The sequence below is a fragment of the Trichogramma pretiosum genome, unplaced genomic scaffold (genome assembly GCF_000599845.2).
Source record: "Trichogramma pretiosum strain Unisexual culture from Peru unplaced genomic scaffold, Tpre_2.0 scaffold1, whole genome shotgun sequence".
In the NCBI taxonomy this organism is placed as follows: Eukaryota; Metazoa; Arthropoda; class Insecta; order Hymenoptera; family Trichogrammatidae; genus Trichogramma; species Trichogramma pretiosum.
In genome coordinates, this window is record NW_019641703.1 from 2,164,671 (window position 1) to 2,180,932 (window position 16,262).

At 38.8% G+C, this 16,262-nt stretch overlaps 1 protein-coding gene across 1 annotated transcript in view; it reads left to right on the forward strand.

The window, feature by feature from the left end:
* The first annotated feature begins 4,291 nt into the window (after positions 1-4,291).
* LOC106655005 (peroxidase) overlaps positions 4,292-16,262 on the forward strand; it is a 35,715-nt gene continuing 23,744 nt past the window's right edge. Inside the window, exons 1-2 of the mRNA XM_014375193.2 lie at positions 4,292-4,503; positions 13,316-13,422. Of these exons, the coding sequence (XP_014230679.1) occupies positions 13,329-13,422 (94 nt within the window). The 5' untranslated portion in view covers positions 4,292-4,503; positions 13,316-13,328. The remainder of the gene's footprint in view (positions 4,504-13,315; positions 13,423-16,262) is intronic.

Consider the following 16,262-nt stretch of genomic DNA (forward strand, 5'->3'; position numbering starts at 1 on the left):
ACGAGTCATTTTGCTCGATATAACCGCAGTAGATGGAGTGTATTAGCGGTATCATTACACTCTCGGGCGCGATCGTATATGTGCTAAACTTTACGCACGCCATTATGCATTAGAGAACGAGATATACATCAGGTGGAGTTAAAGAAATTGTTTCTGTACTGTAGGTGTGTGGCCGATCGACGATCCGCATGTTTTTATGTGTACGATATAGCGTAATTTTACGACTCTCGTGAATTGACGCGCTTCCTCGCCATTTTTTACATTTTGCCAAGTATAATAAATTAAAAATAAAGGGGACAAGATATCTTGACAAATTCAATTAATCGTAACTGCGAAAAATTGATCTACTACATAATTGCCTGCAACTATACATCACAAACGCACGACGCCTGGGTGTGAGCACTCAATCAAGCAATCCTCATCCGTCGCTCGGTACACTTGTACACTATACATGCGCGACACTTGCTGCTGGTATATATAACATTAACCTTTTTTTCCATGGCGATTTCATGTTGTATACTTAGAAATCACGGGTTTCGCGCTCCAAGGGGAAAACTAGATTAAGAGAGTAAGCGTGCCTGCCGCACTTTATGTTTTATCCTTGTACTTGTTCCGCGCTCTCGTATTAAGTTATATAGATAGGGACATATTCGTCGCGTGGCATGGCACGCGCCGCTCATCTAAAAGGCAGCTATACATTATGAAGTGTAGAGAGAGAGGGACTCAAGACTAGTCAACCAAATCTCTTGTATAGGCAAATAATATATAGTATTTGCGACGCGGTTATTAATGAGTAGAAAAAAAAGTGTCTTTCATACGCGCGCGCTCCGCTGCAAATGCATAATGGCGCGCGTCGATATTACACATAGAAAAACAAACGATCGAGGACAATCTATTCCACACGCGGAGAACGGGCGTTTCGACACATATTTATTATATGCGAGAGGACAATCATTATTAAGAGTGAAAGAGAGCAAATATACGCTTGATGCAATAAATTTTGTAGTGCGTTCAAAGGAATTGAATTAGTTGATATAAGATCGATAAGGAAGCGATGGGCTGTGATCGTTATGAAACATTTTATTCCACTTTATGAAATAAAACAAAAAGTTAATTGCCATAAATGGTTTTCAAGTGTACATAATTCGCGACATAAATTTGCCTAATTATTGGAGACTTTCAATTAAAATTCGCAGGTAAAATTATTTATTTATCCGCATTTACTTTGACCATGCCGAATTTTCATGGCACAAACGTTTCACGATTATTGCGAATTAAAGTAAAATCATACGCATTAATTTCCGGAAAAGAGAGTGACATCGTTCAGAAAATCGGTGTATATGATAATTAGCTTTAAAAAAATGAGTACATAAAATTTTTAGTAACTACGGTAAACGTCCGCTTATAAGTACGATGTACGTATACGTACCCGTAATTCCGTGCCTGAAGACTTTAGACACAAATAATAGCAGCGATTAAAATATGCACTCGTTTAGGGGTTTGATACTCGACTGACAGCTCGGCGCGAGCATTCAATGTCACGTGTACGCCATATGCACCTGATACCATGCGTATTAAATGTCATTGACGCACCACTTGAACATATTAGTGTACTCGCGCGCTCTTTTTTTTTACTCACGAGTATGAATATTATGTTGGATTAAGATTAATCAATTTGATTTTGCTGCCTAGACGCGGTTTTATAAGCGAAAGTTTATTTTATACGGCAGTGAGCGTTAAAAGCGCGAACGATTAGCTCCCAGATCGTTTCTATCCCCTCATAAATGTAGAAAATAACGGCACTTTGAACTTGCCCTGAATCGCCTTTTTCGCACCCCTTCGCAGTGAGTGGCTGTTAAGATTGGCTGGGTAATTAGCGAATTATGAATCTGTGAAAATCTGCACTCGGTACTTTATCTCAAAAAGACATTACGTGGCTGGCGAGAAAGAAATAATTCAGTGAAAGTAAAATTAGCTTCATCAATTATCCATTTATTTGCGACCCTAAAAATGTATGATTCATCAAAAAAGGCAGTCCATAAGAGCTAATTTTCATCTGCTAATGTGTACAACGCTACCCGACGGGCAATTTTTATTATTTATAAATTTAACTATTCGTATGATTCTCGCTAATTAACCATTGAGAAGGGTTTATTACCGGTCGCATAACAGATCACTAAATCATCGTGACGTCTTCGCAACGGTTGCAGCAGTACTCACCCTGACGTAACTAAATTACATTAATTTCATGTCATCGCTCTCACGTTCGTTACACTTCTTCGGTTATCTTCTTCTTCTTTTTTTCTCTTTATTTTTAATTCGCGCGTTACTTTACATTGAATGATCAGTTGTGCGCTAGACCAAAGTTAAGGATCTTCGTAACTTGCGACACGCATTTATTAAGTGATGAAATAATCTCTATGTTTTCCGTATCAATATCTAAATGAAAGGAAAATAGTGTATTTTATATTTAAAGTCGCAATGACATTTTCTGCAACTGGTCACGACTTTTTCCATATAATTGGAAGAACGCGAATTCGAAAAATTTTAACGATAAATCGTTCCGATAAAATTAATCATAAAAAGCGTGAGTGCGCTCGCGATTGTAATCGTGCAGCCGGTGTGGTGGTGAGAACTCAAAGATCACACCGTGATATCTGTTACATTATTATATACGTATATATTTATTTATATTTCGTGCACTGGGAAAAGCAGCACGAAACAGTATAGGTATGTGTGTAAGCATTACGCGATTTATCCCGGATAATCAAATTGTTTGTATATACTGCGGCGCTACGATTCAATTAATTAGTTTCGGTGCTATTTTGATCGCGTTTGAAAAATTCGGGCTATAAAATTATATAGAATTATGTAAACATCGAGGAATTAAAAAATTTATCGTTGTCCTACGCAACGATAATAAAATGACTTTAGCTCGATCAATTTTTGAATTACTACATCGCATCAAAAACAGGGCTAATAAAATTACATTCAATTGAATTTCGCGAGTGGATTGGGTTTTGCAATGAATTTTATTATTAGGTCTCGTCAATTCTGTCAGTATGGCGACGGCTGCGACAATTATTTGTCGTAACATCTAGGACGCGTGTTCGGCAAAAAGCAACTGGAACAAAACGACATAGAGGTTTGTCACGAGATGCAAATTGTTTTTATATATTGGGCCTAATTAAACGTACATTTCCGAATATAAAAAAAAAATCAATTTAGAAATCGAGTCAATAACTATATGGATACTACTATATCCATCAAACTAATCAATTTCGATCGTGTGTTTACAATTTGACTGTGTCTCGCCACCTAGCGGTTGACACAAAAATAAAGCTTGCTTTAAGACAATATTCAAAAAGTATTACGAAATTTCATATTTTCTGATTCATTCTTTGAGTACAATAAGTTAAAGAATAATTAACATTTAGTATAAGGTTTGAGAATCTAATTCGATAAATATGCAATTTCATGTAACATTCCAGTGGAGTAATAAACTCGTTTATAACCAAGCGGACTAATTTTTTTTGCAAAAAATGATTTTTTTCGAAAGTTTCTATGCTTTGTTTTTTGTTCTAAGATGATTGATTTTTTTAGAACGTTTGATATTTATAAAAATTTAACGATAAAATAGGAATTCTCTCATTTTTAGGAGGAAATTTTAAGCCAATGAATGATTGGGTTATTGAATGTTAAAGAGTGATTTCGTTTCACTAAATTCTCAGTTCAAAATTTTATAATGCAGTTGAACGTATATAGAGCCTTAGGAATTACAATCGCGCCTGAAAGCCAATAATAAATTAGTCAATCCTCAGCCAAAATCTGTCAAGAAGTTCTGTAATAGACTAGTTTAAATGATCTAGTATAGATGTGCCGACGAATGCAATATATGTATATTTAAATACATTTGCAGGCACACACATGGATAGACGTGGCTATAAGTCAATATATATAGCATGTGCATACAGAAAAAGGAGCAATGCGGCAAAGGCGTGGGGTGATACGGTATACCTACGTCTAGGAGTCGAGCCCCCCGCTTCACTTTCTCCGTCGGTTTATAAACTAGCTTCTAACAAACTTACCGCTCAGTCGTTTCTACCAACAATTCGCGTATTTAATCTTTCCTCCTGTGCATACATATATACAGTGCGAGCACAGTGTCAACCCTCGACTCGCACGAATTCTAACGGTTGGAATTTTCTCAAAATTTGTACTTACGTACTTTACCAACTATCGTACGAGTACGGGGAAAAATAATTCAGCATGAGTAAATCTAAATTTTGATAGCACGTGACTCTTCGGATATTTGAATATATTGTTTTATTCTTTTGATATTTTCGTAAGTTGGTTTTCAAAAATAGAAAATTGATAATCGAATATTTTAGAGGAGGGTCGTGAGAAGTTTCAAAAGTGAAGGTTTTTCAGCTCGTAAATCTATACCAATTTACAAAACAAATAAATTGGCATTGTGTGGCAAAATTCAAGGAAACTTAGAAGGTATTTTATTTACGACTTAATTTAATATTTTTTGCTAATTTACTTACCCGATCAAGTGTAGTTATAAAAAAATCGGTTGCATTTAAAAAATTTTAAATTTATTATAATGTCAGAATTTTTTGATAATGAAAATTTGTTTACGAATTGTATAATTTCGAACGAAAAGTTCATCCATTGAACTTGGAAATGGAAAGCGATCTTGAGCCTTCGTAAAGAAAGCGCAAGTGTTTTACATATACGCGCTCGGCACGTTGCATTGATACAGACATTGAAGAAACATAACTCATTATGACCGGCTGTTTTTTTTTACGATCACACGTAACTATTCTACATATCGATCGTTTCTTCCGTTTTCGCGTTTCCGCTATTTTAACCTATTTAACGAACGAGCCTTCGAATTGTGAGAGACTTTTTTTTTACCAGCGTGCTTGATCTTGCGACAAGAAATCGGTTGCGATACCGAGAGCTACGTGTATTCTAAATCAATTTCTGCATCGTAATGCAAACGCACCGAAATTTCCAAGCTGCATCGCGAGAGCTGGCCAAAAAACATTTACGCAATTTATTTGTGTGTGCGTATCGTGCAAGTGCGAATAGTGCACCGAAAAAAAAATTTTCATACCAATGTGTGTGTGTGTGTGTGGTTGAATTGAAAAAAAATCAGGTTGCACGCGTGCGCGTTTTGTCGCGCGTTTAAAAAATCGTGTGTGCGCGCGTATTTAACGACTTCCCGCGTAAAAAAAAACGTACGCAACGAAAGCACACCGAAGTGTAATTGAGATATCATTAGAAAAATTTCGCACAAATGATTTTAATCACTTGCAACTAGATAAAATTATATATTATATCAGACTTATGGGGAAAGAAAAATTGTTCTTGCAATCTGTATCTGCATCGAACGCACTTTTTTTAATTATAACTATTTGTGGTGGAAATTCTGGCTTACATTTTGTTACATGTATAATAATTGCCTTTACAATACAAGTTATACACAAAATTAAGAAGAATAATTTGTTTTACCGATAAATGTTATAACGAAATTTTGATGATTTTATGTAACTCGATAATAATCAATAATTGTAATGTTAAGTTCGTCGTGAACTTTGGCAAAAAAAAACAACAATTCCGAAGTTACGATCGTTCCACGCGAGGTTCGCACGGAGGACATAAAAATTCATAAGCGCGCATGCAATATGCAAACGCACGATCGTAAATAATAAATTTCAGCTCTAAACTTTTTTTTTCGGGATCTCTGTTAAGATTTTATTGTTCGTCAAATTAAAAGTCGCTCCCGTGTAAGTACGTGCTCCGAGCGTATATAACTTCGCACGGCAATATCTCTGTAATTCTTGTGTACATGCCGCAGCATGAGTTGCGAGACGCGAGGTTGAAAATTCATCCGCACGACGCAAAAACTTATCAATAATGTATATGGTAACGACGCCCAATATAATGCGATGCTGAAATTTGCTTCTAAAACAAAGAAATGCCTAATAATGCCGGTCGCGAGTTCGATAATGATGAGTTATATACGTTCTCAAGGAATTATAAGGTTCGGTTTAATGATATAGATTTTGTATCTCGCGCGCGTGCGTGAGTCATCGTAAAATTTTGCAGTTTTACCGATGAAGTTATAACTCGGCAGCTAATATTTTTCTTCCCCTTTGATATTTTTAACAACTCAAAAAGAAATGGACAACAATAGCATTTCTTTACAGAGATTTTCTTTCTCATGAGCTGCTGTATGAGACGCGTGGGTTCGCTAGTATTTCTTGAAGCCTCCGTTTATGCATATTGCTTTCGGTTTCCGTAACCGATAATCATTCGGCGTAACGTCGTGCACGATCCTGAAATGTCTTGATTTATAGGGCCCTACGAATAGCAACTATTTTAGGCATGGATGAGGCTCTTTTCAAAGCTTGCATATTTTACTTTTTGAAGGCAATAATAAGTGCATTAAAATTACATAACTTTCCGAGATTAAAAGATGATTCATTTTTTGTTTGAATCTTCATTCTCTTCAAAGAAATGTATTTCTTCGATACAGGCTCATCGACTATAAACTCATATCTACATAATATATGCTGCACTCGTCAATTTAGAAAATTAAATATTTTTGCATTTTTTTCCCTGCATCAAACAACTTTTGCTGCTTTCTACGCGCTTGATCCTCGACGTTCGCGTGAGCTTGACTCGAAGCTATGCGCATATTAGCTCGTCTGTGCGTAGCTGTAGTTTTTTTTTCAAATGTTTATTTATAAACCCACGCGAATACAATTATTTCTCTTTTTATGCGTCTCGATATCGTGCGCATGTAGTGGGGCTCTCCGTAATACCGTTTAGCAGTGAAAGTGCAAAAATCAAAATTGTCGCTCGTCGTCGTCGCCGTCGCGCGTCGTCGTCGACGGAAGTTTGGAAAATTGTGTAAATAGGTCGACGGTTTAATGCGCGATCCCAGCTGCTTATGGCTATATATCATAGGAATGTAGTTTTAACATCCCAGTGCCACGCGACTAGTGATAAATTACTAGTCTGGTCGTGTGCGCGCGAGCCGCAGAAATGGAAACGTGTAGTTTTCGTTACATAAATATAGAGTAGCAGCAGTAGTCCTTATATCAATGCGTAAACTTGAACGTGTTGAATTCCAAATAAACCATGAATATAGTGTAATGTGCGGCGAGCGGCATTGCATGTGTTCATCGAGTCGTGCGTTTTAACGGCTTAAGTAGTGTCTTAGTGTGTGTAGTTTAGCTCACCGGATAATTGATTCTTCGTAGTAAATTAAAAAAAAGAACATTAAACCCGTTTAATTAGATTAAATTACTTATTTGATGATCATTCAACGCGTTCGATAATAGTAATGATCGATGCGAGTGGCGAATCGAATCAAATTTAAACATTTTTGATACTCGATCGTCGTACAGGTATGCAAGTTAGTCATTATTCATTACTCAGCTCGAGTGAGACTGGCGAGGCGTTGAGAACGAAAGAGGGAGATAGAGAGACACAGAGCAAGTGCAATTGCCCCGAGAGTATGTGTTATTTGCCCGTTTTAGAATTAGAGCGATTGTGTTTGCGCGCTCGCGAGTTTGCACAATATGTTGGAACGTATACACTTCAAGAGCGCGCGGCTCATGTCATACATGCGCTCGCTCATATCGATTACACGTTATATATTCGTTTTTCTTTGGCCTCTCTCTCTCTCTCGATGATGATGCTGGATTGAAGAGTAAAAAGACATGCCCGTACACCTTGTCGAATTAAAAAGTCAGCTCATGTGTATAAGACTGCTCGAAACATGCGCGCCGCGCGCGTAAATGAGAATTTCATGTATGACGAAATTACGTGCACTTGTTTAGTTTTTGAAGGTGCGCAGTAAAAAGCAGCGAGCCGCGCGTTATATGGCTTAAATAGTCCATTGATTTAATTAGCTGCTCTATATACAGGGGCGAATTACGCATAACACCAACAATACCTACATCGATAGGCCGTAGCCGGTCGCTCGCGGTATAAAGTATAAGTATGTGCCGTACGCATAATTAGCCGAATTCCTCATTTGAATGACACTGTACGTTTAGATTATTAGGATAATCTTTTGAAACACTGCACGGGATATAATGGGATATAACGAAAAATACTTGCAGGCGCATTAATAGCTGGGACGCATAATACACAATGCTTTGTCTTTGAAATTTTTCGAAAAGTTGTCTTTCGCCACCTCAACCGTATTAAAATGTGCGTATACGCGTGTAATAATATTTATACTCGGTGAATGTCTTTGCCGACAAAATTACACGTGCACACGTTTCGACTGCGGCAATCAAGTGTATTTTACACACACACACACACACACATACAAATATTTTAGCTACGTGCGATTGAATTTTTATGGACCACTCGTCGAATAATATAATGTCACTTGATGACGTTTCTACTATACACGATGCACTTGGCATCGTTAATCGCGGTTCTAATGTGCGCGACGACGATTTGTGCAGTCTAAGTACATACATTAGGCGCGTGCTCGGCAGGAGTCAGGTAAACACATGCTAATGAGAGAGAGAGATGATCAAGCGTCTCGTTCGAGGCACTCGGGCGGGACAAGGGTAAAATTAAATAGCAATTACGCTAACTAGCTCGCGGATAATCTCTCTCGAATCTTCGGATGAAGTAACGTGGTAATTTTTGCTTAATGATACCTATATAGGCTCCCCGATAGTCCTCCCCTCGGTCATTATAATATTATGTGTACGAGTTGCCTCCGAACTTGCGATATCGGCGCGCAATGCCCTCAATAACATTACCGCGTTCGAGAAACGATTTCTGATTCTGTCCGTCAAATCCATTCTTTCCTTCATTTCGTATGAAAACTCCATAGACGAAGTACGTAGACTTAAATATTGATATACCGATCTCCGAACGAGCGAGTACAAACGAATAAACAAACTTCGCATGTTTGCTCGTGTATACGCTTATCAAATACCGACGATACAATATGCAACGTGCGGGCTTGGAAAAGGCAAATCCCCGTCCGCGTCGATGCGCTCCTGCGATGCTTTACACGGACCGGAGTTATATGGGAAAATTGCGAGGCTCCATGAGCAAGAGAAGAGCTCATACTGCTGCCGAGCCCTTTTTCTTGTACAAAACGCGAGTCGCGACCTTCGATGTATGCTATATACTAATGTGTACGTGTGTGTGTGTATAAAAGTGTGCGGTAATGTTCGGGCACGAGAGTCGGTTCTGTGCTGCTGCTGCTGCACTTATAAAACGGGCAAAAAAGATATATATACGCGTTGCATCACACACGTCTGCCGCTAAGAGTCTGTGTATCGAGAGAGAGAGAGAGAGAGAGAGAGAGTAGGTATACAGTATACACAACACATGTGCACGCCTCGCGCATGCAACGTGTCTGCAGTATAACCGCCACTACTCATGCACATGCATCGGCTGCAGCCAGCCGCGGCTAAATAATCGTGTGCCAAGGCGTCTGCTAATTGTATCGCGCCCGACGCGCGACGAAATTTTTCCCCCCATTTTGCGCCCAGTTGCCGATCTCCCCCGCAAACTCTACGATACACAGACGACGGCATCGCGTTTTCAGCTTCGCGGTGTAGACACACTGCACACATACCGACAAAAACTTGCCTAGGCGCATGTAGCAGCCATTGTTCGCGTCGGACGATTTTCTTATATTTGCCCATGTGCGCGCGCGGCACACGATCGGCCAATTCTTTCAGGGTCTAATTATTTTCCTCGCGTAATCCTTCTCGCGGGCGACACGTCGTTTGGGTAATGGACGAGCGGCGGCCCCCGCAGCTATTTGCATTGTCGCGCAGAATTTTCCGTAATCCTTCCTGCTTTACGTAATTTTTATGCCATGTACGTGTGTATCGTTCGAGCACTTGATTTGATCGCGGTATATCAAAGAACGAATTTTTTACCATCGTTATTAAAAAAGGAGCGATAAAAATCTTATATCTTCTGAACTAATTAATTTTGATCGCGTGTTTACAATTCAACTGTCTCTCGCCACCTGGCGTTTGACGCATTAACGAGGTGATTTATGGCATTGGCGCCCATCAAAATGTAAATAAAAATACATGAGAATCAATACTTAAACATGTTCATAATTCCTTATTTGTCGTTCTCTCATTCAAATATGTGTCAAAGTGATCTATATCTATTACTTACAACCAAATAGCCTAATGTCAATGAAACTTATCTATTTTGATCGTGTGTTTAAAATTAAATTGCTTCGCACCACCTTGCGTTTTGCACGTCAACAAAGCTTGCATGAAAAATATACTTTACAAGTAGTATGAATTTCCATACTTCCTCATTCTTTCTTGAGTACAGATAATGAAGGAAAAATTTCAGTATCTACTTTCATCAAAATAAAGTTTCCCGTAAGATTTCAAACTAATATTTAAGGGGTCTTGCCAAAAGTGAATTTTTATCAATTTTTCAGAAGTTTGATTATTTTCAGGGTTAAAGTGGTTTCCTTGAAAATTTTGCGGATTTATTAGTATATAACTATAAAAAAAAAGAATTATCACATTGTTAGAAGTAAGCTTTTTGTAAATATATTGGAAGCGGTTTTAATTTAGAAAGCTATTGAATAAATGAAAGGAATGATTGGGTCATTGAATGATAAAGAGTGACTACATATCATTAAATTATCAGTTCAAAATTTTATAATTTGGTTCAATTAGAACATAACAGTTTGAATACTTTGAATATTTAATTCAATGCTTATAGCTGTAGCTATTTACATTGTCACTGAATTTTCCGTATCCTTCCTGCTTTACGTAATTTATGTTATATACGTGTATGTGTACTCGATTTGTCGGTTTGGGTGAGTAGGTGATTGTCGATGCGAGTCGCTGCATTCCCAAACATTTAAGGCTGTAGGCTTCGTGTTGCGCCAATTTCCTATATACACACAAAGAGAAATACTACAGAAAATACTAACGAATCTTTGAGAGAAAGTGTCAAAGTTCGCTTTTTTATTATAAAGATTGCAGTAATGTCCAACTGAATATTACTATGACCCTAGTTATTTACATAACTGGGACGTTGTCTAAACTTTTCTGTCAAATTTGACTTAGACTGTTGAAAAAAAATTTCCAAATATGTATATGGAAATCAAATCATAATTAATGCCAGTCCCCACCACTAGATGGCATGAACTTTCTTCTGTAAATCTGCAAGTGGCAAAGTCAAAAGATTACTATAAGTCAATCAATTTGAAGTTAAAGATCTTTGTTTCAGGTAGTCCAGTACCGTAGAAAGATATAAAGATTAATAATTTGTAATTCTAAAATTTTGATCATTATCTTGGAATGGCGGAAAAAATTGGGCAAAATTTTGCCACCCCCGCATGGACATGCCTCTAGCTCTACGAGAGGTATTCAACCTATATCAGTCATTATGTCGTACGATGGTATAAGTGCGAAGGTGCCGTGACATCTTGCGAAACGTCCATGCGCTTTTTACGGCGCGTTGCATACCGAGAGAGATATCGAATCGAATATGAAGCATTATCTCGAGATATCGTGCGATAATATTGATCGTATTTATAAAGGTATATATCGTACGGGCGTAATAAATCACGGCTGGCGGTAGCAGCGACTATATAGACTTCCAACGAAAATCGACGTTTCGACTTGAAAAAAGAAAAACTCATCGATGGATATATACACTCAGAGACAATATAAGCGTTCGATGCACGGTCGATTGCCCAAGCGATACACTCTGCCTGTGAGTTGCGCGACGCTCCCTTTAAATACATATAAAACTCATCCGCCGTGCATATAATATCTCGTTGTTGTCTTTGGGGGGAATGGGGGAGGCGCCGCCACATACCTTATAACCTCTCGAACTCGTGCATCTCGCGCACTTTCCGATTCACTTTATGTATAATAGGTACTCATAACGACGAATGATTAAATCCAGACGAGACGATGGTTTGCGGAACGTACAGGACACACAGATGCAATTGGAGAGTTACGGCTTGCTGCCGCTTGATCTCGCGTCTCTCGACTCGCTTAATGGCCCGGAAATGACATTAAAGGCCAGCGCGGCACACGCGACGATCTCGCGATTCCTTTAATTGGCGATCGTTGCTCCCGAACGACGCGGAGCTTTTATTATTATTCGTCATTGCTTCCAATCGATTAATGACGAGTATAGGAATTCGACGAGGCAGTGCTCGTGGTGCTATTACACGATCGGTAGCTATAAACAATTTCCCTTTTGGGCTGGTATAAGAACTGGTGCATGAGAACGATTTTTTATTTTAACATTCGACGGCCTTACAATACACATATACGAAGAACGTAAAATGTGAAAAGTAATAAGACAGCTATATAGTTCTGTGTCGAAATGATGCGGGCCTCATTAGACACGATCATGTATTTTTAGGTAGTCTATTTTATACGTAGAGCCCATTATATATTACATTATACGGTGCATATGGTTGCAGTTCGATTATCATCAGCTGTACAGCTCGGCGCTCAGTCTCTCAAGTTGAAAACGTAAATATATAAACTCTCGCGATATAATGTGTATACCGTAAATTTCACAATTGCTCGCGTAGCCACCTTCGATTGTTCTTATATACGACTCTCTTGTTTTATTTTCAATTTACACCTATAAATTTGTCGGGCAGCCTAGCTACATTATATACCTCCTCGTTTGTTGTTTGCTTTGGGTCGCCGCGAATGCGAGTGTGCGACTTTTTGTTCGTAGCTCAGGCGAGTTCAAATACATTTAGGCGCAGCGAATAAAACCCACACTTTTATGTATTTATAATCGCACACACGGCATACACTGCGTTGAGAATAAATCAGTACGGCACTAATGCATACCGCGATAATTTTCACCTGCTATACCCACGTGAATATCTATGTGCATATTGAAAATAATTTTACATGCAGCATGACGCGCGTAAACATGATATATGCTGTACGTGTATGCATGAGTATACACCTGTCGAATCTCTGCTGACGACGGACGACGACGAGTATAAGCGAGCTTGATCTTGAAATTTTCTCGTATACGCACGCGGCAGTGGAGCGGAAGTTATATACACGCACTTTTGCTAATACGCACCGCTTTCCAATTAAATGCCTGGTGCAATATGTACCCGTCTACCAATGTACAAGTGTGTCACTCGAGTTTTTTCAAATCGATGCTCCGAGCTCCTGTATATTTACGGAAAATTCTATACGATACCGATCGTTTAATCACCAATATTGCTTATGGTGAAAATTAATGAATAATGACTAAATACATTTTACCATTGCAGGTAGCGAAAAAAAATGGCCATGGAAAAATACGTCGTGTGGACCGTACTGCTTTTGGTGGCGAGCACAGCAGCGTCCACGAAGACGAGCCATAATTCTAGCCTCGAAGGTACGGCATTATAATTATCAAAAGCAAATCTCTTTGTTTTTCTTTTCTTTTCATTTTTTTTGTGCGCAGCGATCGACGAGTAACATAATCGACAAGTAGTAGACAAGACACAGACCCGAGAGTATTATTATGAGCACGAGGAAAGTTTACGTATGGAACGCGCAATAATGGCTGTTGAAATGTGTGCAGTGTATACATTATACTACGGTGCAGCCGAGCGTAACCGTTATCGCATGCGCTCTACATATTATTATATAGGTACGCGGCGGGCATGATTATTGTTTGCGCACTGATTTTACGTGTATTATTGAACTTCTTGGCATAATACTTCGGCCAAATGTTAATATAGAGCACAAATGGGCTATATACACGCGGTGCATTATAGCGCAAGAGAATATATCGTGTGTGCGCACGCAAATTATTATATACATTACATTATTATGTGACGGACTGTGAGCGCGCGCGAGAGAGAGAGAGAGCATTAATTGCTGGAACTAATTGTCACTCGAGTATACGCGTAACGTCGATCGAGTTTGCAGGAAGCGAGTCGAACGGGTCAAGTCCAGGCTGCGAGAGTCCAAATAGCTGAATGCACCCTCATTTTAGCTACCATTCACCCGCGTTTATCTGCTTGCATTACTGCGGTTAATAATATATATTAAAAGTGCTACACGAAGGTGTAAACTATTGGAATTATATTTTTTGTAAAATGTTCACTTGTATTTCGTAATGACGAAAAAGGATGAACTTTTCTGTGGTAAAAACTCTCAACATTAATATTAGTCTGATGACCAAAAAATAACTTGACTCGCTTTCAGCTATTTTTCCGTTGTATATTAAAAATATTGAGGGAATTTTGAATGACCTTAACAATTTTTTTGTTTCATAAAAAATTTGGCCATATTTTTAACCACAAAACGATGATACTACTTTAAGTATCCACCAATAGATGGCGAAATACTTGATGTCTGCAAATCTGCAAGCGACAAAGTCAAAATGAATTATATAAGAAGAGCCTGATTTGAAAAAATTATCTCAGACAATAAATGACTAATTCACTTCTATTTGCCAAAAACTAGCCATATAATATTCAGCATCTCTACCAGGGTTAAAAAAATTGATAAATGGAAAAATTGCTGATCGAATAAGATGATAAGAACCGAGGCATACCTCGTCGGTCTTGATCGTCGGACAAGCTCGTTAACTTCAACGCACTTGTGCGCGCAACACACACCACTAACGTGACGTCGTTTTTTTTTCGCCAATTTTATTGTGTACCGCGCAGTTACGCCGCGGACACAGTCGTGTACCAGAACCAGCGATCTTTACAATATTCTCTTGGCGGCTTATTCGATAATTATAATAACGCTCGGCAGCGATCGAGCAAACAACAATGGGACTCGGCAAGGGCGCGTGTTATTGTACTTGGTAAGCATAAGTGTACGAGTGCACGGGAAATCGCGAGAGCTAAACAGTCGCGGAACGGAAAATAAGAGCTGAACTTTTTTTTTACATCATATCTTGGCGTGAACGCTACCGTTCGTTCCCGTTCGTGTGTACCTTGATACACGAATACATACATGCGGTGCAGTTACACACACACACACACATACAAATGAAGGGTAGTGCTAGCGCGTGGCTAGCCTATTTAAATTGTCCGATTAGATTCGCACGAATAAGGATGTCGATTACATTTGCTTAGAATATTGTATACGTGTTGGATTGCGTAATAATTACAAAGGCCACGATAACCCCGATGGATAAGCTCAACATTTTATGACTAGTTTTTGGACAACGAAAAAGTTTTTTTAGATTCTACATTGGCAGGTATATATACTGGCATTAAAACTGTGTCGACTTATATAATTACGCTTACTTTGCCACTTGCAGATTTACAGTTCAAAGTGCTCTCCATCTAGCGCTAGATGTTTAAAGTAAAATTATCGTAAATCAAAAAATTATTTAATCGTTGCGAAACATTGAAATTGGCATTTTCAAGTAATTTAAAATGCGCTGAATATTTTTCGAAAAAAAAAACACTTAAAACAAGTCAATACTGGTAATGATTTTTAAAACATTTTGAATGGTCATTTTTTGGTCGTCAGGCCATTATTGATGTTCAAAAATTATCTCGCTCGATCTTCTGGGTGAGCTCAAGGTCAATACATTTCTCGCGCGAATTCATCGAACCACAGACACGTCTAATCGTTGGAATTATTATGATCGACGCAGTCGCTTTTCCCCCCTCATTTATATCAAATAAATTCACGTCAATTATCATTGAGCCGAGCCGAGCCGTCGTCGATCACTTTTCTTCGAGTCAACACTCGTTGATTGCTCGTAAAGCGATTCTCTCGCGATAAATCTGTGCTCTGTAATAGTACGGGTACGTGAAAAAGTGTCCTGCGTGCGAACGTTTAATCTCGTGCGGGGGCTAACGTCCTGTATGTAATACGCGCGGCCGGCACACACGAGCTGCGCGAGGAAAAGCGCACTCGAGCGAGCTCGGCATTCCGGTGCGCACGTATGCACTTATGTATACGTGTAATACCTTAATTTCACTTGGCGGAAAATCAATCGTATTATGTGTATGTGTGTGCGGCGCAGCATCGACGACGCGTATTATACACACACGACCAATTAAATTCAGAAGCCAATTCATCTATCGGTCATCGCTCGCGTTATAGATTATACGTGCACTTTCTCTCTCTCTCTCTTTTGCAATCTCGCGAATCTTTAGTAGTAGTCGTCGTGTGCCGAGCGCATTGATAATATCACTTCAACTATAACTAGTAAAAGACATCGCTGCATGGAGCATAGCGAAGGCGATTCTTCCTTTA